This window comes from Gallinula chloropus (assembly GCF_964237585.1).
Source record: "Gallinula chloropus genome assembly, chromosome: 19".
In the NCBI taxonomy this organism is placed as follows: domain Eukaryota; kingdom Metazoa; phylum Chordata; class Aves; order Gruiformes; family Rallidae; genus Gallinula; species Gallinula chloropus.
In genome coordinates this window covers 4,636,016-4,662,141 of record NC_140104.1, presented here as the reverse complement: position 1 = coordinate 4,662,141, position 26,126 = coordinate 4,636,016, and the positions used below count along the sequence as shown (strand labels likewise).

General features: G+C 44.0%; 1 protein-coding gene across 1 annotated transcript in view; it reads right to left on the bottom strand.

Annotated features, from left to right (window-relative positions):
* AATF (apoptosis antagonizing transcription factor) overlaps positions 1–26,126 on the bottom strand; it is a gene marked incomplete at its 5' end in the record, with an annotated part of 52,561 nt that overhangs the window by 22,374 nt on the left and 4,061 nt on the right. Inside the window, 5 exons of the mRNA XM_084272808.1 lie at positions 7,382–7,465; positions 8,214–8,378; positions 9,110–9,314; positions 9,649–9,763; positions 25,887–26,024. Coding sequence (XP_084128934.1) covers positions 7,382–7,465; positions 8,214–8,378; positions 9,110–9,314; positions 9,649–9,763; positions 25,887–26,024 — 707 coding nt within the window. The remainder of the gene's footprint in view (positions 1–7,381; positions 7,466–8,213; positions 8,379–9,109; positions 9,315–9,648; positions 9,764–25,886; positions 26,025–26,126) is intronic.

Here is a 26,126-nt window from a genome sequence, read left to right as displayed (position 1 = left end):
TTTAAGGATTTGATTAGTTTTTCCGCTTTCTAGCTCAGAGTCTTGCATTCAGCCCATGCTCCAGAGCCAGCTAGGGCTCAGGATACAGAATGAATGATAAATTCATTTACCGAATACAGCAACACTGTTTTCACAGCACAAGACTTAAAACACTTCCAAAGCTGTAATATTTCATTAAGCTTGGTGATTCTGGTTAAAATTTATTAGTCAAAACAGAAAACTCTCATCAGACCCCATATATTCCATTAGGAGTGATATATGGTGTCTCCCAATGTCTAATTATTAACTAGGAAGTGTAAGTAAATCACTATCAGCATTAAGCCCTGATGTGTGAAGACAAGAGTTGGAGTAAGGCAATTTCAGCATCAAAAGGGTTTGGGTTGAAACATAACCTTTTTTGCTTTCCCTCCTTCGCGTCTCTACGTCTCCCCTGAACTTCAAAAACCTAAGCTCAGCCTCCCACGTAAGCGAGCACAAGGGCCAACCTGCCACAAAGCACAGCCATGTTCAGCAGTGTCTGCAGCTCAACTACCAACTCTGAGCTGCTCCTCTCAAAAGCTACAACCAGAAGAAAGCAGAAGAAAGCCGCTCCCTAATACTGGTTTTATTTGCCTTTGGAATGAAGCAGTGATGCTTGCCACGTGTGCTTCTGCACATGTCTTTCTAAACTCAAAGCTTCTCCATTAGAACCAATCCCATTGGACTCCCAGGGAGTACCTACCACATGAGTACCTACACAGAGGTTGCATAGTTTGCCAAGGCCCACAAGCCATGTTCACAGAGGGCTGGAAGCAGGCAGGAATCGACTCTTCCTCCTGCATCCTGAGCACATGGAGAGCGCCTAAAATCCGTAACGGCTACCAAAGAGCGTGGCAGTGCTCCCACAGAACACCTCTGACAGTTGGAGCTTCAAAAGCCGTTAGTATTCACCTGCCTTTGCTGACACCAAAGCCATTGTTAAAATTTACACTGGAGTCAATGATGTGTGCTTTCTAAATTCACCTCAAAAGGACTCCCTCTCTGCGCTAGTTAAGGAGATGCACACAAAGTACACTGTACCAAATTAGAGGGATTTAGAAATGCCATCAGGGTGTTGTTCAAGGGTAATAGAGATTCATTTCTCATTTTAGAGGTCAGGTTTCATTTTAGAGGTTAGGTCTCATTTTCATGCACTATCTATCAGTGTTTCTAATACTACAGTTGCTGACCTTTCTGATTTGCAGACCCCTAAGAATTTCCAGTTGAGACAAAGAGCTAAGTACAGCTGAAATAAGCCTTGTGACAAAAGGCTCGCTTTCCTTAGACCTCACTGACCAATTCAAATTAATACCTCGCAAAAGCTGACCTACCGTACATCACAGGAAACAGTTTAGTTTACGAAGCTCAGATATCTAATGGGAACAAAAGGAACACTTTTTCTCTGATGTTATTAAAATCTTCAGAAAAGCCAGTAAAGGCACAGGTCATTTCTGCTACGGAGCATCAAAGCCACCTACTCTGTCTCACAGGCAGCACCGCTGCCTTTGAATTTGCCCAGTCAGGTACGCGAAGAGGTGAGACGCAATCTCAGCCTGGGCACTGTGCGGGTCAAACCAGTCCTACTGGGCTCCCTGCACCAATAACAGTATCAAACAAGGGCCTGACAATGTTCATTTTAATACAGCTGAGTGGAAGAAGGGAAAAACAGGACCTCATAACACTTCTGCCATCTGAATCATTTCCTGAAAGCAACAGAAAAAGGTTCACCTATCCACGGATTTGGTCTGAAACAGTGAGAAAAATATGAGAAACCTGGACTTTTAGGTTTACCAACAGCTGCTTACCTTCACTAGAACTCTCTGTCACTCCTTGTGCTAAAATAATGCATATTTTATTAGCCAGGAACTCTAAAATATTTGCAAACTGCTTAAATGTGTATTTGTTACTAGAGACAGTTAACTACTGATAGCGTGCTGCTTCGAACACAGAATCCTTTCACAAGCCCAGCAAAGTACCTTCATCCTGCCTCACAGAACCGCACCATAAGATATGTTATTGCTATCTTTTAACTGTTTAAAAAACACTTGTTTTAAAACAAATTCACTGTAGGAAACAAAAAAGTGCAGTAAGACTAGAAATACCACAGGCACGTCCTCTCTTTCCCAGTGAAAACTCGAAGTCACTCCACTCTGGCACAGAAGTTGGCAAAGCCACGTCACAGCAATGTCATTTCAATACTTTCTAATTTAATTTTTTCTCCTTTAGTCTTTGGAGAGACATGGTAAATCACATGAGTTTTCCTTCTTTCTCATATTTATACACCACAGTGTAAATTAGAAAAAGGCTGCTTTCTAAAGCAGGCCTCATTCGACGTACATGTTACACTGCATCCTGCCCAGATGCAGAAACAAGCTGTTCCTTCTCCTCTTTCAAGCTCCCACGCAGCAGTAGTATAACACCACTTGGATTTCTAGCAACACCAGAGCCAATGTAGACTGCAGCTGGAACATTACTTTTAAATCCCCTTGAAACACTTTTTAAAATATTTAATTTTCTGCAACCTCTATAAAATGTAAAAACCTGAACCGCAAGGCGGAATCACTGGACAGTCTCTTTTTAAGAAACATTTTGTTAAAATTTTGTATAAAACAGGCATTTGACGTGCATATTTTCTAATAACCCATTAAGAGAAGTTTCAACTCTAGCTTTAAAACGTGTTATTAACCATCTACCCAGCCATTTGAAAGATACATGCCCGTGATAAGAGTATCGTATTGCCATTAACCTGTGGAATGGTTCGAGACATCTCTTATTCACACAAAACTCTAAATGCATCTAATTAAAGCCACGAGATCAGCTGTCCATATTAATCACTCACCAGTTTAATTAAGGTAAACCAGCTTGTCAGAAAGCCAGTCTTCTCTCTATTCTTCACCATTATCGACTTTTAATAGTTCGCTGGATTAGTAATTACTTGTTTATGGCATTATCAAATACCTGGGAGAGAGCAAACCACAGCACACGCCCAGCAACTGCTTCTGCCCAACTGTTGCTTGGGGTATGAGGAGATTTCTACCCAACCCATCAGATAAAGTTTTCCAAAGAGCCGTGCAACATGTTTTTAGACACAGGTACGACCCAGAAATAAACTGAGCTACAAGTATCTTAACAAGAGATTCAGACATGGGAGCTCATTCTGTGGTCACTCAGATCAACGTGGGCATTTTGAATGCTAAGACAGAGGAAAGGAAGGTTGAGAGATCTCTTGTGAAAGCCTCATCATGTGCCAGAGTAGTGAGGCACATACATTGCCACTCCACAAGGGACAATGACAGTGTAAGTTACGAGTCCTAAGCTGCATCTTCTACAGGATCAACTCCTTTCCCAAGCAAAGAGGAAGGGGGCAAGCGTCTTCCTCACTATTCAAGCACCCTCTCTCACCTTGGGAGTAATTCCTCTCCAACCCCTGGCAGTCCTGCGTGGCCAGCTGCTGCCATCTCTGTCTGAACACTGCAGCATCGCACTGAATGTTCCCCATCCCCTTTGGCTCTGCTCAGGTTCTGAGGTTGTGGTGATCACAGACAAGACTGATGGCTGCGGGTTGTTATAAAATGCAATGACATATAACATAACCAAATCAGGGGGAGGAGGAAGCAGGAGAGCAGAGAGAAAAAAAAGGGATTATGTATATTCCTAATTCTCCTTAGGCATACCTGCTGCCATCAAGGATGAACATTTGTTCTGGGAAGAGCTGCTACCAGTGGAACGCTTAGCATATGAACACTAACCTAATTCCTGTTGGAAATAAACCAATTTCCACTCTCTTCTTTACTAGAGGAGTATTTCAACCTAATAATAAAATCTCCACTGTAGCATGTCAGACCAGCAGCTCTCTGGTAGCAGGCTGGAATTTTAAGTCTTAATGCTGCAATATCGGCTGTAATGAATTCTACGTAAATATGACTTCTAAAAATAAAAAGGCTTTTTCTTCTCTTAAAACCATGTAGGAAGGAGAGTTTAAAAGAAAAGGAAATGGGGTCTAGCCTCTTACTGCTGTCAGTAATGAGGATCCTTCTGAAACAGTTTAACTACTCCCGCTCAGTGCAACCCAAATAAATGTATTTCATTTGCATTATACAGCTCCGCTATACATTACCATAAAACATGGGTCACCACAATAACCATTATAACTGCTGATAAAACAAGTGAAGAATACAAGAGAAGGCAAAGTGGGAGGAACAGACAGAGCAGAGTTAAATCCTGGATCGTCATAAACTTTCACCAGCCCCAAACAGTGAATTCCACAGAATGCCAAGACCTGGACAAGAAAATTGTTCTTCCACAGGAAAAACAAAGTCACTGAAGAGTTCTGTATCTAACCTGTAACAGGACAGTACAGCTACTTATTCTGTTACCAGTAGCTCACACACATTCATCAGATCTCGTTCCTTTTTACTTGCTTAATGTCACTCTGAAAGCCAGAAGTTGGTTCCCACTGTCCTTTATCAGACCATTTACCTTCAATAAACCATAAGCAGTAATCAAGAGAAGCTAATCACTACCTTTAGAAAAATGAAAATGATACTAAAAAAGTCTGGATTGAAATTTAAATACAAAGACTAAAGCAGCCACTGAAATACACTGTGCAATAAGTCTTAGGTGCAGAGGTCAGCTCCAACAACCAGAGACGCTGCTGCCGACTACTCCTGAAGAACCAGTTTATTTATACATGTACATCCACACACACAATCACAAAAGCACTGCACAGTTATGACCCATCTGAAAGCAAACACGTTCGCTGTATTGTCAGCACTCTATTGTAATGCACTCTACCCCTCCTGAATGCAATGTTCAGCTCCAGCTTACCACCCTGACAAATAAAGGAAAGCACTTTATGAAACCAATTTAATTGGGAGGTGACAGAAAACATACAGCCATTTTCTTTAGCCTTATCACTGAATTGGCTTCAGCTCCAATCTCTGCCAAATCCCACTCAACAGAAGACATTAACCAGGTCAGCGGAACAGGTGCTGTGCAGTGTCTGGCAAGGGGCTGGCATCCCTGCAATTACTTGCACACAATGAAGCAGTAATCTTTACAGATCATCTCTCCCAAGAAGCATATTGGGGACGGGAGGAGAGGGGAAGGGTGGAAAGGAGGGAGGGAGGGAAGAAAGGAGGGAGGGAGAGGAGGAGGGAGGGAATAAAAAAAAAAAAGGGGGAAAAAAAAAGGGAAAAAAAAAAAACCAACAAGCAAGAAAGGAAAATGAATGTGTAGCTGCCTCGCGGCTCAGCAGATGTCTGTGTGTGATGTACGAGGCTAGGATAAGCTGTCGTAGCCCGCTGCCAAAGAGTGGTAAGTGATTAAAGCCTCCACCAGGCTAAGCACCATATTTAGAGTCTATGGGGTTTCGAAAGTTGCACCCATTCCTCGCTGTGCTGCCAGATGTTGCTGGCTGGTCCTGCTCCTATTCACTGCGCGCAGGAGGCAGCAGTTGGTACAGCAAGGAATGCAATCTGGAACGTTTCCGGAGGTGCCGTAACATTAAACCGGTGTCACCCATCCTTCACCTCTACCCAATGCTGAAACAACTCCAATTTGCTGCCACTTCCCTCTTGGGAAATGGCCAAGATACAGTTGTGCCTGGCAGACCCATTTGTTTTACTCAGGTGATTCTCTTCTCTCAATGACCTCTATTAGTTTAAGTTTTAATTTAGATTAACCCCAGCACCCCAATTAACCAGGGAGGGGAAAAGCTAAGCTGTGACTAGTCATATTTCTGGAATCACGAAGTTAAAGTTATTAGATGGAAAGATGGGCCGTTCATCTATTGCTATTTTTCTTTTACAAATTTAGCATTTCATGGCAAATAAGCACCTTCTCTGCACAAGGACGCGGATTGTCAATCACAGCAATTTCTCCTCCATCACTTCAAGATTTTGTTGTACTAATTTAATTTGTTCTGTGTCCTTAGGGTCTGCTTGGCCCCCAAAGCTGGGCTTCTGCTTTACCTGGACCCCATGTTCCACCTCAGGATCATCTCACTGCCTTACAGATTTGGCCTCTTCCACTACAGCTGCCAGCAAGACAGGAACTCTCCCATCTCCATCTCAGAGCCTACACAGATGAACCCAGCATATTCACCTGCCCAAGAGATGCTGCTCAATCCAAAGCAATTCCAGCAGAGATGCTCTTACAACGAACCCACAGCCTGGAGAGGAGCTAGCCTGGAAAGAACACAATCCTGGCTGTGAGGCAGGATGCCTTCAGGAGATCCCTCACAACCATGAAATATTCAAATCATCCTTACTCTGCACTAGGTGAGGTCTGCTGCAAAAATTTTCTTGAGCATCTACAGCAGTAGGGTTGGAAGTGTCTTAAAAACATCCTTGGAGGGGGAAAGAAAGGCAGCATTAAAGTTCTCTGTATTCCCTATCTGTCAAATGCAGCTAAGAATTACTGATGTAATCCACCTGTTTAATCACCTTTAGTCCTGGCTCTGTACATGAAACCCCGAATTTTGAAAGTCTGCAAATGCTTCTGGTTAAACAAGTTATCAGAGCACAGTCACACCAGCAACAGCTCTCTTCCCCAGCCCTAACACTTTACTAGCCACTCTAATAACTATTCAGCTCAGAAATTTCTGCCTTTTTAATGATATAATAATATTTGGTTAGTCCTGAAGTTAAAGCTCTCTGTGGATCAGCAGAACAAAACTAGGGTTTTTGAGCACTGGAGGAGGACTTCCAGTGACTCATATGCCTCAATATCTGGCAATTTCAGTATTTCATAAAACCAGCACTGTCATTTATTAAATACATGACAAACAGAAGGTTTCCCTAAGCTGCAGTCTCCACTGCACTGGATGCAGATTCCTTGTTTCTGAGAATTTTGCAAATAAAAAGAACTGGCCTGAATCCAAGCTGGCGCAGCTCCAAGAAAAGCGCTAGAGAAGCCCTGCAGCTTTTTCATTCAGCGGGTAGATGAGATGATGGAGTTTGAGATGAGAGTAACTTAGGTGCTTTGAGGATCTACTCGAATTGTTTTTCAAAATGGGACTCTACCCACAGAGAACAGTCACCTTTAGAGAATTCAGTAATTTTTCTCTTGTGTAGCAACATTCACCTGCAAGAACAACTGGGATAAACCTTACCCTGCCGCCTGACTCACTCAAGTACAGCAGTGCCAGCCATGGCAGGAGGTTTACATCCACAGTGCAAGTTTAACATAGCAGAAGTTGAGAGCAAAGTCCTCCAAGGCATCTACAAAGATTTTCTGGATGTTGAAACAGGTGACCGAGTCTCACTGCTCAAAGAAATTCAGAGCACAGGACGGATCAAGTTAGCTCTGGATTAAAAATCAACCACAGCTGTAATTCCAACAGAGCTTTACCATCACCTACCTGGTGATAAAAGTCGTCATCATCAAATATCTCCTCATCTATGTCCTTCAGGTGCCTGTTGGAATCCGACGGAGGGAGGACTTCCTAAAAGCACAGAGGAAATACTGAAAGCTCACGTCTGCGTATTTCTGTCCCTAACTCTGATGACATCACGTGCAGCAGCTTGTAAACGCACTCAAAGATATGAAGGAATGAAGAAAAGCTCCCAACATAACAAGGTTTTAAGGACTAGGAATACATTTGAAGGCAAGGCAGAACTGCTGCCAATGCCAACATAGATTTATGATACCTTTACTGGGAAATAAATAGGACTGCACAAAGTCTTTCTGGCAAAATACTACAGATATTTTTAATGTAATGGCAAAAATATATCTTGCAAGTGCAGTAATTCTACAGGATCTCTCAGAATTGAGTATTTATTCATTCTTAAATACTAAATTAATAACACTTACTACTAACATATTCTGTAGGTTATGTGCAGCATGATTTCAGAAGTGACTTTCTGGGTTAAAGATTCTAAACTCCAGAGTAAGTTTTGCAGTCAAAGCCTCGAAAAGCAGAATTAGTGAGCATCAATCCCTACAATCACAGACCAAACCTTGTTATCCCCTGTCAAGACCCAGCACGGAAGATAATGCAAACACCATAAAACTGGAGAGGAAATGCCTGCATCTTTTTCTTAGCCATTACATTACAGGAATCAGCACTCAGATATCTCCTTCATAAATCTCTCACAAACAAGAGTATTACCTGCTAAAAGGCCCCAGCTAATTGTTTCGCTGAGCGTTTCGCTGCTGCTACAGGACGAGGTATATAAACAAAATGCCCTTACCGAATTTTCAGGCACAGATTCAGGGACTGGATGAGATTCCTGTTCCTGCTTTCCCAGCACTGTGTACACTGATCGCTTGGTCTGTGTCCGCCGGAGCAATCTCTCTTTGTCCATCATAATATGATCAATCTGAGTCAAGATTGAACGCTCAAAGGCACCGAAACCCTGCAACAACATTAACTAGTGTCAGATAATGCAGAAAGCTTTTCCTCAAGGCAGCAATGTTCCTCTATCTTTCCATGTCAGTGGATAAGCAGACAGCATTCCAAGAGGAGGGGGTTTGGGTTTCGTCGCAGGGATTTCTGATAGGATTTTTTATTTGTTTCTCCTTCCCTCTCCCTTCCCAACCTGAGGCAAACCGACGCCTGGCTTAACAAAATGCCTTTGCTGTTCTGGTTCAGATGAACTTCTCAATGATTGATACTAACTCACAGATGTTAGGAGACCCTGGATCTTCGTGTGAACTGATTACCCATTGTATTAAAGTGTACACTTCACGGAGGAGGAGAGCCACAGAAGGCCCTAGTTCTGTTACAATACACAAGCAGCTTGTTGGTCAGCAACAGTGGCATTTTCATAGAGCTTTCCTGCTGCTGGAGGCTGGCTATGATAAGATGTCTGGGTGGGAGAACACCAATGCTACCCAAGAGTTCTGCTCAAAACTTGGGAAAGCATCTGCCCCTGAATTTTTTTTCCCCACCCATCTGCTCAAAGACAGACTTTGAAATCTGAGGGTTCAGCTTCTTTCCAAACTCATTTTAGGTTGGGGAAAAGTGTCCTCCTCTGTAATTCTTGCCACTGTAACTCTCAGCTTCACTTGGAACATCCACGATATGAAACCTTCAAATCAACTTGCTCCACAATAGGCATGTCAGCACACATCAACAAAGACTTGCCTTTCCCATTTTGCCAGATGCCAGCTTTGTCTTTTCATGCCACTTCTGCAGGATGTTGTTCCGATAGGTCCTGAAGTCAGCATACCGCTTGGCGAGGAATTCCGGGTAGTCATCTAGCTTTAGCTTTCGTTTGGGCAGGCTCCTCCTCTTCTCCTGAGCCTTATCCACTTGCTCTTCATCACTACTGCTAGGGATTTCATCATCACTAGAACAAAAATACCCAGACTAAACACCTTATACGTCTCAAAGGAAACATGTATGAATTCTCAACGGCCCCTCCACAACCGCCCACACTTCTTACACACCACAGTGATATTTATGGCAAAAGACCCATTGTTTACCCCTCCTCTGCTATCAGAAAGATTACAAAACAGACTCTGGCAGAAGGAATTCAAGTGGTCATTTGTCCAGAGTGTCTGTCACCCAGATACAACAGCAACTGAGAGAACAGCAGAGAGCGAGCAAGGTCAGGAAGGACTGTCCTGTCTGCTGGAGACTCAGAGACCAAAGGAGTCACAAAGGTCTTATTTTATATTTACCTCTCGGTTTTTGACTGCTTTCCATCTACAAGGTGCCTTGTGCCTGGGTATTGATAAAACAGCTCATCCTGAAGGTCCACTAATACCTTCAGCAATGCCTCCAGGGCTTTACAACCTGCAGAACAAGAGACACAAGTGACAATTTCCCGCTGATCCCCGCTTTCAGTGAAGACTTGGCTTTGCAGTGCTTAGTTTCTCATCCTGAATCTGTATTTCTGCCACAACTACTGCATGTCCCCTTAACCGGTTTTCCCTAATCAGTTAGAGAAGTGGTTTTCTCATCAAACTGATTTACAGCTGCTAATATCAAACATCACCACAGTGGGAAAGGACAATCCTTTCCTATAAAGGGAGGACAGGAGGTAGGGCTGCCTGCTCGGTATCTGCCCGGCTGCACATCGGGAAGGTACTGATCTAATGTTTCATCACCAAGTATTGAGACTGCCGAGCCTAAAGGATTAACATATCCAAGCAGCAAGTACTGTTGATGACACACACACGATGACAATGCTTTCTGCTGACTAACTCACTTCTCTTCTACTCTAAGTTCTGCACCAGAGGCCAGCTCCAGCTGAACAACACGAAGGGACACAAGGGAAAACGTGTACAACCCTTCTAAATGTGATCTCTGGCTTTCCTTTCTGTACATAACATGCATGTTAAAGGGAGCAGAAGGAGGGGAGGCAAGAAGCAAAACCGAACTCCCGCAGGGCTGTGCCTACTGCTGGTTTCTGTGCCGCTGTGCTCACCACGCAGGAGGTGTAAGAAATTAGATTGTAAGTAAAATTAAATGTAGCAAGATCTGATCAATGGGAGGGGGGAACTTAAAACAATGACCTGGCAAGTTTACAAGAGAATGGTGGTCAGAAAAGCAGAACTGCAGGCCCACCGATCCTTAGGAAAGCTTGGGGTGGAGAGATGTGCAAAATCATCAATACATGGTGAGAAGGTTCGTTTTACAGGGATGAGCAGCTGCTTTCCAGGGTACTTGCAGATGCAAATCCTGAACATGGATCTGACGCTGTGCATCCAAAGGCTTTCACAGACGAAATTCTCCTCTATCTACGCAGATGCAGAGAAAACCATCCAGAGATTCCAATGATCATGTGTTCTCCGAGGACCCACGGCTGCCTCTGACAGTGGGAAGGGTTAACTGTGCACTGCTGCAGCATCTGTTCTTTAAAAATAGTTCTTTTGTGGCAACCAACAAGCCTCCCTGCAGAACGCCCTGGTATAAAACAAGTGTTTGTCTAGGCCTACACAAACTCTCCCTGTACGTTGCTACACATCAATCACCGGGTCAGCTCGTACAGGTAAAACACTTAGTGCATCTCTATCAGAAAACCTGAGCTGAACTTTACACAGATTAATTTGTATTTACCTGACGTGGGTGTACTGCCTTCAACTTTAGAGGCACCACAGAAAGGATAATAAACCCTGCACCGCGTGGAGGAACTTACCATCCCGCTTCAGGATCTGGCTTCTTGCAGGATACATTCACACTGGGTTGGCTTCCCTCCCCACACACACAGAACAAGCATCCTCATGGGCTACAGCTGACATGAGAGCACGAGGGTTTGTCCATGGGGCAGGAGGAACACCACAGTGGTGGGACATTCCCCAGAGCTCCCCCTGGTACCCTCCTCTCCTCCTCTCCCTCTGCTAATGGGAAGTTTTTCCCAAACCCATTTCTTTCTTTGCAGTTAATATAAAACAATGGAAAGAACTTTTCACCACTTTTTTTTTTGTTGGGTTTAGTGGTTTGTTTTTTTTTAAATGGAGGACATGGAGATCATGGGTAGAGTGAACAGCAAATCTTCATCACCCAGACAGAGACAGTGCAAGCAGAAATCAGCCCAGACATTCAGAGGTCTCAATCTCATGCGTGCTACCACTGTGATATTGCTCAGTTGTCACCATCTTCAGATAAATTACGGCCTGACCTCAGTAACAGGAATGTCAAGGAGAAGATGCTTTAAGATTTCTGTCACAGATCAGCTGTTGGACTCATCCTCCCTTGGCCCACGGTTCGTTATAGATACCTTCTGACAACTCTTCTATATAAACCTATTAACGGATTAGGTTTGCCACACTTGTAAAACAGGCGTGTGTTCGCATCAAAACAATTCCAGGAGACAAACAGACACAAAGCCCTTACAAACGCATTTGTTGTACGTGTCTGCTGCTAAAGCATCACTTCCAAAAGCAAAGTGCCCCCACCCCAGTCTGAATGCACAGCTTACAGCAGCAAAATCCTTCCCACTGCCTGCAACAGCTAAACGTCCCCAGAGCTTCCGAAACTGTTTATTTTCTACCCGCTGCCTATCCTCCGGCAGCAGTGCTAATGCACCCCAGGCGGCTTTGATCCTGTCAATTATGACTGGAGTAGCACTCCAGCTCTTCTGGGGTATATCAGGGCCACGGCAAGCAGGCAAGAAATAAAGACAGGCTCCAGCTCCCCCAGGCTATGAGATACAGACCCCAACAGAAGTGGGGATGGGGAGCAATTTTATTTGGAGTGAAGGGGATGGAGAGGGCAGGGACGACGAGGACCGTGCGTCTAACCAGGTGGGAGGGCTAATTATTCCAGGCAGTGGCTTCATCGGGAGCCTCTCAGAGCTGGGTAATTTCCGTGTTTTCAGTTCTTGTGTATTTAGTAGTGTTATTGGATGGCATTCTCATTGTTACTGCTGGGTGCTTAAGTGTGCTGTAAACTCAACTTCAGAAGCCAAGAGCCACCCTCCCCTGCCCTCTTCCCATCCAGCCCTGCCCTATTCATTTCATGTTTAATTCCAGAAGGGACTGTTTTCTTCCCAGTCTTCTCTCCCTCTTCAGCTTTTCTTTCCTCTCCTCCCCTGCCCTTGTCCGCCTTTACACCGAGTGCTTTGGGGAAAAGACCAAACCCATGTGTGAGCCAAGGCAGTGTAAAACAAAACCGTTTCATAGATGTAAAGCGTGTCGCTCCAAAGAAAAGTAGGATGCAAACCCTGCTGCTCTAATGTCCAAAATGGACCATGAACCAGAAAAGAGTCACAAACATGGACCTTTCAAGCACATTAAGGCAGCCAAGGAGCAGCTTTCACACATGGTGACCATCAGGCCTGCAGCTCCTGCTCCCTTCCCTGCTCCACACACAGAACAAAGCCGGCACTGCTTCGAAGAGCAGGGGCAAGGCCAGCCCTGACCATGCAGCTGGGGCCTCCTGCTGCCACAAGCTGTGTTAGGCCCTATGTGCTCCCCAAATACTTCCAGTTCCTAAAGCTTTCGGGATGAAGACGACACCAAGCACCACAAACTGGGCAAGGCTAAAACAATGCTGTTAAAGCTCCAAGTAGCCTCCCACCACTGAGTCGCCAACGGGATGGTACTGATGCCAACGGCTTTCTCCCAGAGCTACTACACCAACTCTGCCATCAGCATCACTTCTGGGTGCTGCTCTATCACATTCAGCCAACTACAGGTGGTTAAACATCCCCCCAGCTGCCACATCCCAGTCTGGTGCACTAAGCAGCAGTCTCCAAAAGCTAGTTGTAGTAGGTAAAGCTCTCCTGACCTGACTTTGCAGGCACAGCCCATTGCCCCAGCTAACCCCAGCCTGTGCCTCTCCTATCCCTTCTCTCCCACTCTCTGTCAGCAGCTTGCTACATCTCCCTTACACGATGCTCTGGAGTAAATACTCTACCTTGTATCAACACCATCATCACAACTGACACCCTTAACGTTGGGCCATACATCACTAGTAAGAAAAATCTTGAAACTATCTCCTTTTCAGAACTTACTTTTGCATGTCCAGCCTGGGTTTTTTGAGGACAGGTGGCTCAGCACTGCCTTAGAAAGAAAAGAAGCCGGATCCCTTTACAGTATTTCACTATGAGCAACTGAAATCCCCAAAGCAAGCCATACTCTGTGTGTAGAGGAGGCCAACTAACCCCAGGACAACACACAACCCCTCCCTCCATCAAACCTTTTCTGAAGCTGCCCTTCGGGAAAGAAAACAGGATGCTGAGTGGGATCCATCTGCAGCTACTTCAAGAACACAGCAAACGTGGTTTGAATATAACTTCCAGCTTAAACGGGGCTTGGAGTGTCTGTGGTGAGGCACTAACTTGTAAGAGTCACTTTTAAGAGTCCATGGGAGCCCCTTTATTTTGTGTACAGGAGTGAAAAAGTTGTTCCAGATCCAGCAGACAGCATATCAATCCACCATGAAAGCTGGGAGCCAGTATCAGTAAATCAAAGTGTGCCTTTCTGTTAATACTCTCTCATACGTTCTCATTTTATACATCCCTTCACCCAGTCAGAAAGTAGCCCTGGAGTATTTAGCTCTGTTCAGGGATAGCACTGCTATGTATCAAAGTGTCAGGAGACCCACCAGAGATGAAATCTGTCCTACTGCTCTCAAACCTCAAAAATCAATTTTGTCAATGCCAAGGGTAGGGACAAACCGGCCGTGCCGCTGGCATCCCCTCGGTGTGGGGTGGCTCCTGGCTGCTGCAGGGTGCTGATGTCCCAGGTGCTGCCCCACCAGCCCCTCTCCCAGGCAGATGGGCAGCTGTGCCTCCACTGCTGCTGAAACCCAAGCCCTGCTGTGACAGGGACACGGGGATGCGATGGCTTCTGTGCTCAGCCATGGCTGTATGTTCAGCATTTCTACAGCAAGGCGGCTTCCCGCGCAGAAAAATATCTGCGCTCTCTTTCGTGACCTCTAAAAATGGGGTCTCATTTCATCTTGCCAAGCAGCTGCGGAGAGCAGCAGCTGGTGCGGAGCAGCAGGGAGCAGCCTCACGCTGAGATGGAAAAAGCCGGTGCCTCAAGGCCAGGCTTTCAAAGGTATTCACAGAGAGCCAACCAGTGGGACTCCCAAAACTGCTCCACCAGGAAGGCTCCTCCCCGCCTGACCCCAGAGCATCTATCCGGCAGACTTGGAGTACAATGGTCAGGGACAGAATACTAAAACTGGGGCAAACCTCTCAGGATTTTCACTCTATCACTGCACATTACAGTTGGACTCGATGAGCTTAAAGGTCTTTTCCAACCCCAAGGATCTCGCACTCCCAGCCCCTTGCAGGGCAGGATGGGACAGTGCCATAGCCACGCTGCCCTACACAATGCTGCCCACCCCTCACTGTGTACACACCGTACACAAACGGGAGCATCGCTACCGTGATGTACGAGCTCGCAGAGGACACGTCTGAAATTCAGAGCTGGAAATTAACTGCTTTTTCCTCTCAATTAAATTGGAGGGTCTGGCATCAAGAGGAGTATCATTGGCATGCAAGCTTTTTCATCCTCCCTGTACCTCCACGGGCTGCAGGGAGTGCTTCCAGAGAAAAGCTGGAATGATGCTGGCGTCTGAACCACAACAGGGCATGTAGAGCAAAAGCTGAGCTGCCAAATATTGGGAGAGTTCCCCCTTGCCACCGTGAAGTGACCGTGTCACCGGCGCAACGCTCTGTGCGCCGCTCACACTCTGCAAATAGCAAAGGAGGAGAGGAATTAAACCTCTTTAATTTTAATAGCTGCACAGAACAGAAAGTGTCTTTATCAGGTACAGATGTTTATCCCAACGTTCAGATGAAGAGGGGACATTTTCCCTCCCTTCAAACGACTGTGGGACAGGAGTTAAACTACAGGTCAAAATGGCACTCGATACGCTGGCCTGAGAACAATACTTCTCATTCAAATCCACAAGCCAGCCACTTGCACTAGTCATCCCCAGCAATTAATCCCCCAAGAAACACGTTTGATTAAATCTTTTCAAGCAAATCCTTTGCTTTGCTTTTGTTAGTTCACTTCTTGTCAACATCTATTAAAATATGCCTTTAATTCTCCCACAATCTTAAAAAACACCGATTCCACTGTCTTCAACTTTAATCAACTGTATGGCCGGCATTTTTCATTTCATAATAATGTGCTGTTTGGAATTCAAGAGGCAGGCTCAACATCAATCATTCGGCAAGAATTTTTCCACTGCAATAAATATGCAAATGAGGAAAGCCAGTCAGTCGTATTTCAGGCCCGACTTGCTAGTGTTTTAAAAAAGACACAAATTTATTAATTGCCGTTGGCCAGCGGAATCCTATTACTTTGGGCATTGATTACAAAGCTGTGTGAGTGATTATTGTGCAACTCGCAGGCTATCCAGGCATGAGGAAAAATTATTAAAGCAAGGCAGAGATTATCAACTCAGAATAACAATAAGCCTTAACATTTTAGGCCTCTAACTTCTTCAACAAAGAATTACGCCAGAGCTCCAGTGTATCATAATTCTGAAGTCTGTCAGTATTACTTTTGGAGCTCGCTCTATATTCCCAACAGCAGAGCAGCTTTACCAGCCAGGAAAAGGAGGAGGGAATTCCTCCAGGTATCGCATCTTAAACACGGGGCTTCGGACAACAGCTCTTCCCTAATTCCTGCTGCACAACTGATCCTAGGAGGAAAAACACGGTGCAGAAAGGACTTTCTCTTCAGATTTGCACTGCTGTATATCCCTGCGCCCCCCAAACTCAAGATGGCACAGAAATTAAAGGCTACTGATAAGCATAGGAGCAGCTCTGAGAGCCGGCCTGGAGTAAATTGCAGGCTAGCTGCAAGCCCTTTGGCAGCAGAGTGTGAGCTGATTTTTTGAGAGGTGGTGCAGTTACGTACACATTTCTCACAGACTTCAGCTGAATCGCAGCACAAAGCACTTGTACATCTGTCCAGGTTCTCTCTCAAGACATTCTGGGAGAAATGTTTCCTTCACGCTTTCCAAAACACAGGAGTTTGTGGAATTTTACCAAAGGATGGTAGGGAAAAGGCTGACTTTTCTGCTGATTGCGATAAAAAAAAGGGCTGCTCCCTACCCAAGGCCCAATTTGCTGGTTTCCATTGGAATGCAAATGATGCAAAAGCCTTTGCAGAGAGGAAAATTGTCTTCCTTCAGCACAAAGGAGCCAATGCTGCAAACCCCCTTTCACAGGAGCGGTTCAGCTGACTCCCAAGGAGTTACAGAACGGGCTCGATTTAGCCCTTTCACTCTATTTTTACTGCGTTTTACTGCATTTGACAGTAAGGACAACAGGATCAGACATCGATGAGTTTGCTAAAAGTAAAGAAAATAACTAGATGCAACAACAGAATAAAAGGCTTGGTAGTGAAGGATTTTATTAGCAGGGACTGGGGGAGGGGGGAAGCTGAGAAGGGAGAGAAAGAGAAACACTTCCATGAAGTTCATGCTCTACTGATTCGCCTCAGCCCTCATCTTTTGATATCAGCCCAAACCAGGGAGGGGACGGGGCTTGTAAAAATGAGATTTATAAAACCTGATGTTTTACATTACTGTAAATTTCAAGAAGCTGACAGCATGCATTCCTGTCTCTGCCAGGCAGGAATCCCCAAGTACAGATGGAAGAATGAGAAAGGAAGAAGAAATGTGAAATTTCATAGTTATCTAGATATTAAGGCCAGAAGGGAACATTAGCCCATCTAGACTGACCTCCCCATATAATACCAGGCCATTAATTACATTTATCATGACAAGCACTGAGTTTCCATCTCAAGGTAACCAATTGCCAATTAATCCGAGTTAGGTGACATTTGCACATGCTTCTCCAGATGCTTTACAAGCCTTTGTTTCCCTGCATCGTTTGTGGAGCATACAGACTAACAGGCACAAGTATTTAGCTAAACTCAATTTAATTAGCTATTAATTGTCTTGGGAAACTTAAGCATAGACAAACCAATTTGATGGTGTTTAGAGGTGTAATCCAACAGTCCTGAGTTCGGGTGTATCAGGTCAACAACTATGGACTCTCTAATCATTCCTTGGAACAGAATTTAAGGCAAGCTTTAAAATAAAGCTCAATCGCCAGCAGGGTCCACCACGTATGGCTATGGAGATAACCTATAAAGTGGGAGCATTTCAATTTTACCCATTGATACAAGAGAAGCAGACACAAATTCTGCTCAAAAAGACTAAATACTACAAGCTAGAAGCCTTGGCATTCACTGAGGAAGGGCAAGAGTAGGGGTTTTTGTTCTGAAAAAAAGCCCAGAACTGCATGTTAAATAAATATCCTGCACTTCACTACCTCCCACACAGAGTTTCTGAACAATTCAGTAATGACAAGCCACAAAACACTTGCCTGGTACCTTGCACAGCCCAAATCCTGCCCATGCACAAAACATCACACTCCCCATTACCCAACTAAATATGCACACAAACAACAACAGAGCTCCAGAACCGAGACCTCAGCCTTTGTCTAAAGCTTCTCACTTCATATCTCTTCCCTTTCACTCACTGGCACGTACACAGGATGGCCACCCATGAGCTCAGCAGCTTATCATCCTTACTGACCCCAGTCCTTACCAAAAAGCTCTGCACAGCATTAGATCATTACAATACAATATCAAAAAAACCCAACCCCAAAAAAAGCTCTGATTCATTCATTTATTCTAGTTGAGGGAAAAGTCTTCATTAACGTCAACAGGCTTTGGCTCAGTCCCAAAAAGAGTTGAATAAATTCTTCATTAGATCAGAGAGGAAAGGTGAGATCTGGGGACACCTGCATCCACAGCCATTTAAATCAAATTCAACACTGCATGAATTGACAAGCACGATGGGTTTTTTTTTTTGTATTCATAAAGTGTCTAGACTAATACAATTCAATTAAAATGAACTACCAGTTTTAAGTGGGCTAGATCTGATCACAATAATTTACACTCAAGCTTGAAACCCAGTTCTGCTGTCACACATTTGTGCAGGCTCCCAGTAAAATCTTCAAAGCAAGAATATATTTAAGCCCGTGATCTTGCCCAGCACCAATTAATCCTGTAACTGTTCTATGCCTCTGGAAACTCTGTAATCTGCCTGTGCCTCAGTTCCTCCCCCACTCCCCCAATGACACCTACCCTGCTCTGTATTCGCACATTATCATCTCCAGATGGACACATGGGTACACTGGAGTTTTAAAAGTGATCCACAAACAGAGATGGTAACAAAAGGAGGACTGGAATTACTGGAAGCTGATTCTTTCAGGTTTCTCTGAAAAATCCCAAGCCTGTGCCAATAAAGCACACTTCACCTGAGTTTTTCCTCTATCCAGAGGTGTAGAATGACACACAGGTACAGGCAGGAGGGAGGCAGAGGGTGAGCCTATCAGAGCGGGAGGATGCCTTGCCTGACACATCCTCTCTAACTGGAAGTGGAACAGGTTCTCCAGTACCTAAAGCAGACTAGATCTTACCCAAAGTCAGTCAATGCTTCATCAGCTTCTCCTACATGTTGCATGGAATGGTTTGGGTTTTTTTTCTGGGTTTATGGCATTTTTCTTTAAAGACTGGGAATCACAACAACAGAACCCAGTAAAAATCCTCTAATGAAAAGATTCAGGACATGTAAACAAATACATGCTAACCAGACACTAAACAGAATCTTTTCCTCTGTCTTGAGTCTCTTTTCAGCAAACTATCACACAACCAACCCAGAAGAAGATAAAGATACTCAGCGTGATGCATTCATACAGAAACGTTTAATATGCAAGAATGTAAAACCAGGAAACACATGGCATCTTTGGAGGTCTCCTGCTGGCAATGAATATAAGTGGGATTCTTAATCACATCCTTAAGAAGCCTTGTCCACAAATGTACTGTTCAGTCACAAGCCACAGAGATTTGTCATGGGAGCAGTTAACCAACCTGGCGTACCAAGAGCCCAACCGGCAATTATTATAAAGGTCCACACAGCTCCTGGTGGAAGCAGAGTCCTCTACCAGCACACCTGTTAAAAATGCACCAATTTCCACCCCAGAAAAGAGACATTTTGGGGTCAGCTGAAGCATAGGGACTGAACTGCACATTTTAGAAATACAAAAAGTCAGCATCTCCTTCATCTCTCAGAAGGCAGCACCCACCCTGGGCAGTCCTGGGCAAATCCTGAGTTCTACAAGTGCTCCTTTTATCTCTGCTTTTCAGTAAGATTAAATAGCAAATGTTGGCTAGCTGCACCCCAGACCCAGAACACCTTAGGGAATAAGTAATGGATGAGTAATGTAAGTTATCCAGAACTGACTCTGAGCTGAAGAAACTGCCCACAGTAAGATTATGAATAGAGAGTTGATTCCTGCAAACTTTGCATGTCGTTCACGCTCGTTTCCCTTGTTTCATCTTTCCATGTCTGTCTTCTGGATAAAGTTTCCTCACAGCACCCCATTTAAAACACATACTGATGAACATAAAAGGTGCATGTGTTCTAACATTCAGCAGAAACACAGCATGGAGAAGGAAAGGCAGGACTGGGAACCTCTTTTCAAGTGGTATTTCCCGTGTCCAGGTGGAATGGCATCCCTAGAGAAGCCACAAAGAAATGCGCTACCCGTAACACCACACAGGCTGCAAGGAGCACTACTGGGAAGGTACAAAAAAGGACTGGTCATTATATCTAACTGATTTCCAAGAGGCAAAATATACTATTCTACTGCCCTCAGCCCCCAGCACAGCATGCTCAGAGGGTGAACAAGGTTCCACGTTGCCGTATCGCTCCCCAGCCAGCACTCTTCAAGGCCCTGCCTCCAATATAAACTCACCTCTGTGACAGTGAGCCCAATGCAACAGCTCTTCGGGAGGGATTTCAGAGGGGATGCTACAGAAATGGTGTATGATAGGCAAAATGAGATTTCTTCTGAGTACTGCACCCTCCTTGAGAAGAGGAAATAGAGGGATTGTGTTCTGTGCATGGATGGGATGCCACGAGCTCATGGCCACAGACGGTCCATGGATGAACCATCCAGAATGACACCACAGCAATCAGGAAACCAAGATATATTTGTATACAGAGAACTCAAATTAAAATCCCCACATCACTGTAATTTGAGAAAAGACACACCAGTTTCAGCAGAATTAAAATACCTGTGTACAATTTTGTATCTATTAGCAGCAGGGAAGGCACTGTGCTGTAAAGTTCAGATCGGTGCTAGGAAGAGCTCACTGCTGCCACATCACTGATGACACAGGAAGGTTTGGGAATAACCTGGGGCCTTGCAAGCACATGGAGCACTTACTTGGATTTTTTTTAATCTGATTCACTTTATCCAGGTTTATTTTCTTAGTGATCACAAACCTTTGTATAACTTCGCCGCAGCTATAGAAAGCTTAACAGTTCACACGTGCTCCCCACTTTTGTTCCTTCAGTGAACAAAACCACATCCCATGTATCTACCTTTTATCAAAACCAGTATTTTCTCCATTTCTCCACGATATTTTATCATCTCAAGCCTAGACTGAAGAATAGAAAGGTGGGATACTGGTATTTTCTCTTAATCCATTGACACATGGAGTCAATGAATAACAAAAATTACCCCAAAACCCAAACAAAAAACCCCATAAAAATGCAGCCAGTTGTTTCCATTTCAGGGAACTACCAAACTCTGGGAAAGTGAAAGCACACACATACAAAAACACACACAACTACTCAGTCTTGCCATTTCTATCAGTACCTTGCTTCCTGCAAGATCATCACCTGGGTCTCCGTGTTTTTAACTCCTCATCTTGCCAACTAAAACTGAAAGTAACACCTTATGCTATTTAAAAGCTAGAATTCCCAGCTCTTTTTGTGGAACATAAAGTACTACTCACTGAAACGATCCCAGCTTAGTATTTGTAACCAGAATTTATTATAGAGAAAGTAATTCAAATAGCAGGAACACAGCTACGTGACCGCACTGGGGAAGCCCAGCTACCCAGCACAACAGCTTTGAGCCTGTGTCGATTGAGAGATAGCACTTCTTCAAGCTCTTGTTACCCCCTTGGCCCCCAATTAGCTGTGGGGTTTTTTTTCTCCTTGTACTCTATCAAGATTTAACATAACAAGCCCCAAACCTAGGAACTGTTTAATTCCTGACACTAGATGTGGCTTCACTAATGTTGCTTCCACCTCTCCTTCAGCTCTTTCTTGCCCTTGAGGTAATTTTTGGTGACATTTTCATGAGATCTACTCCTAACCTTCCTCCCCCTTGAAAACAGACATAAAAATATGAATGGCAGGCATGCAATCTGCGAGGAGACACAGCACAGAAACTTGCACCTTGCACTCTTTTTCTATGTAAATAATGCAGGGATCCTGCGGGAACATGCCAGGGATTGGAATTTTTAATTAATGGGTCTCTTTAATGTGCAAATCAGGAGCAGATTGCAAATTCTGACTTGCATTGATTATGAAAAACATTAATTGAACGTGCAAGACCCCAAACAGAGGCAACATCTCAAGCCCTGGACTAGACTGGGAGATATGGTGCAAGAGAATACAAATGTATCTTGGAGAAACAGACCACTCCAGGCAGCGGCACCTCAGAAACGTGAAGCTGTGGGAGTTCACGTGTGCAGTGCATTAAACATGAAACGCCTGCACTGCATTCAGAGAGCAGCCACTGTGGGTTCAGTATTAAAAAGCACTCAGAATTTCTCCACAGATGCAAAACAGGGAATAAACATGAGCGCCCGTGACCACAGTTTAGTCTCCCAATTTGTATGTAAAAAGGGTGACAGGGAAAAAAAAAAAAATCTGGAATATAATTAAAGATTAAAAAAAAAAAGAAAGGAAAAGTAAGACAGTGCAAACAAAGCAATGCTGTCTCTTTAAACAGAAATTCATCCTATATAAATTATGGCCATAAACTTTTCCTGCAGTGCAGCCTAATTAATTCTTGTTCTATACACAAAGGGAAATGCTGGGTGACAAATGGGTGTGAAGCCTGAAAGCTGCCAGGTCTGCAAAACATTTTCTACTTCAATTTATAAGCAATTTTGCAGTAAATCATCCACCAGAACCTGAGATCTCAGGAATCCAAGACTGTCCAAGGCACGTTGTATCATTAAAAAAAAAAATCATAGAAGATTACAAAAATAATAAATTAAACACTTCAGGTTGTGTAACCTCCAACCTCAAAATTTGGAAAACAAGCACGACCTGACCATTTTCACTCAGATTTGGCTTTAAAACTGCAAATGTTTAGAAGGTTGCTGTCTCCTCTTTAACACAATTATACCCAAGCCCTTCAGGAGTGTCAGGACCACCACTGGCTGCACAGAGGGGCTGTCACATGGAGGAGATACCAAAGAGGCAAATACAGGAAGGACCTTTTCCCATTTCAAAACCATAAAATCCTCTTTCCTGTGAGCAACAGGAGGACTTGGGATAAACTACTGAAAACATCTTGGGACAGCTTTCAGAGATGTGAGGGGCTTTCCAGGACCTGAGAGCCAGGTACTGAAAGCTCTCAGTGCCCTGCTCACAGCAGGCTGCGGTCTACACTGAGTCCAGATTTCTGGCACCAAGTGCTTTGTGCAGCTGGAACACCAGATCATTCTCTCCTCTTCAATGAGGATGATGAAAGCATGCCAAATGTATTCTGGGGATTTGGAAGGGAATGCTGAGGTTTCCCTGAGAGTATCATCCAGTCCAAAACAACGTCAATGTGATATCCCAAACCCTGTCCAAGGCTGAGGCACGTCACATACAGGGACCTGCCTCAATTCAGTATTTACAAAGTCCTGTCTTCTGCTCATCTTTAAACCTTCTTGTGCACAATTCTTCTAATTTTTCCCATTTGGGGAATGGGATCCTACCCATAAGCTGGTAATGTAACAGGCACAAGAACTCAGGAGCCCAGAAGTGTTTACCCAGCCCACTACATCACTGTTGAGAATCAAGTAAAAAGTTTTTCTTATAGAAGCCACTAAACCACTTGATCAGCCAAAAACTATATAGGAAGCTGATTTATAAGAGGTGAGATTTACACACACACACACCTAAATCCAAGTGCACTGATTTACAAAAGAGCTTTAAATATATTATGATGCATATTTTCAGAAAGGGCTTAGTTTCACCCCCCAAAACTGACAGGCAGCAGCTCCATGAGTGCAGATGTACCACGGCTCAGACTGCCCAGGGATAAAGCTCTAGCTGTTGATTAGACAGGAATCCCTCTCACAGGGCCCAACACAGCAAAGCAATAAAGAAATGGGTCTTTGCCATGTAAGGCCAACTACATCCCTTGTCTTTCATAAGATCCACACTTCAGAGTTTATTCCTTACTTCCTGCTTGGCACTTTAACTTCTGGAAAGAGCATCCCTGCAGGGCTGTGACACACAGCTACTTTGGACAAGGGTAGCTCATCAGAATCACTACTGTAACCTACTTTATTGTACAATTACAGATTTTAAGAAGTATAAATAAAATATAAAGTATAAATAAATATAACTTTGTCCCTTAGAGAACAGCAGAAAACACTAAACTAGTGTAGTAGTTTATCACTTTCCATCTGCCAGTCAAGCGCTTCCTCTGCTAACATTGTCCAGGTCACTCCAGCTTTACTTTCCTGCTGCCTTCACAGATGAAGCACAGAACACAAACCCAGGCTATCAGGAGCATCAGGGAACACTACTGCAACTTCCCCACCCAGATTATGAAAAGAGTGTTGGGAGGGGATCACTGAACAGTTATTAACAGTGGATTTTCCTTTCACTTTCTGGACAACCAAAAGATTAACCTCCCCACTGTACCATGTACAGTATTACACTCCTTGTTCTTTGGGTGTATTTTGCTTATGGGAAATATCAAAATGTCAACCATTGTTTCTGTTAAAGGTCTTTAATGATATTGCATTTTAGACCTGTAATGAAACACGGTGCTTTGTGCAGTTTGTACTGCATCTCATTAAATACATTAATAACATGCATTTCACTGAAAGGTCAGCTTAGTATTGTTGGGAGTTAGCCTGGTTTTTTTCCTTAATCACTTCATTTAAAGCAGCAGAGCTAACTTTATATTTTAAAGTATCTCACCTGCTCTAAGTCCAGATAAGCTGATTAGCTGCCGTGTTCAGACTGGGTGTAAGAAGATAGTAAAATCTTGGCACAGGGGTGAGATTCAGGGTCAAGTCTGATGATGCTGTAAATTCCTAATCCCATTCTAAGATGACTTGTGCCAGCCCAGGCCAAAGTTTCTCGATGCACAGCTTACCACTAGAGCCTGTACACACTGGCACATGTGTGGCTGCATGAATATACAATCACCAGACAGTTCAGGTGATGTCTCTGATGTTTAACATAAAAGGCTGAAGACACCATTACAGCACTTTCTACCCACTGATTTACACAAGGGGGTTTCTTGGGATCCTCATCTACAGAGCTGAAACATTCTGGGAAGCAAGCTGTATCTCAAGATTGGAAAAGAAGAAATGGAAAGGGATAACCAACCTGGCAAGCTTTAAAGTGCTACTGGTCTTACCTTTATTATTCAAAATCCCTGGAAGAAAATCCTATGAAGTTCATTAATTTCTGATTAGAGATATGATTAAAAAAAAAAGAACAATCTGTGTACAAACATTGTCATCTGTTTAGTTTCTGGCAGACAATAACAAACATGTCAGGGAGAAACAGACCCCCAACTGATGCTTGCAGGGGTTTGTATTTATTCCTAAGGATAACATAACAGCCATACTATCTCCCTGTGCATTTACCTTAAGGCCAGTAAAAAGGTGTCTGATTCTAAAACTTAAATAGATTCACAACATGCTGAAGTTGAGCACTTTGCACTTACCAGCTGGAGCATGCACACTGTATTTGCCATGTTGGAGCATTTACTACAAACCTCATCAGATCACATCATCATTAATATACATCTTAAGAAATAAACAGATGAAGCAGCTCCAAGCTGAAGAGATACCTGCCCCTGACTGAACACCATAGGCTCTCTCCTTTGTGCCACCTTACTCCTGGGTAGGGTAAATCTTTGCATTCACTGACCCAGCACAAAATTGGTACTACAAGGCACCTCCAGACAAAGCAGCATCCCAACTCCACACTGTACAGCAATACCCAGAGCAGTTATTTCTAAGCATCAGCATAAAACTTGAATTTGATAAGCAAACTTCAGTCCCCACACGAACAAGACACAGCAGCAGGACCTGAGCTGGGACTTACCAAGATCAGACAAGTGACAAGAGGCCACCAGCAGAGATCACCCAGGCAAACATAGACATGGGTGATTTGAGACATTTTGTTTTTCTGGGGTAGGAGACACATTTTTGTTTCTGTTTGCACAGCATCTAATTAATGATTAATTGGCAACACAAACAAACAGCTAATACTACACACATGCAACTCAAAGCCCTCACTTTCCTATTAGCACTTCCCCACACAGGCAAAACCCTGGCTAAGGCAGAGCCTACCCAAAAGAGAAAGACTGAAGAATTCTTACAGTTTTCAACAGCAGTGTCAAACTCTTGTCCACCTTCTTTCCTGAAGTCTGGGTAAGTATCCGGCTGTGGAAGGCGATTGACTGATACGAGCGCCTTCTGCATCTTGATTCTGCCTTCCAGTAGTTGATCCCACAGTGCTTTATAACAAAGACAAAATAAAAGTTACTTAGCAAGCCAAAGCACTTGCTCCTCATGAAGGAGCTGTTGTTTTAAGAGCACAGGCACTCTCCTTTGGGCTA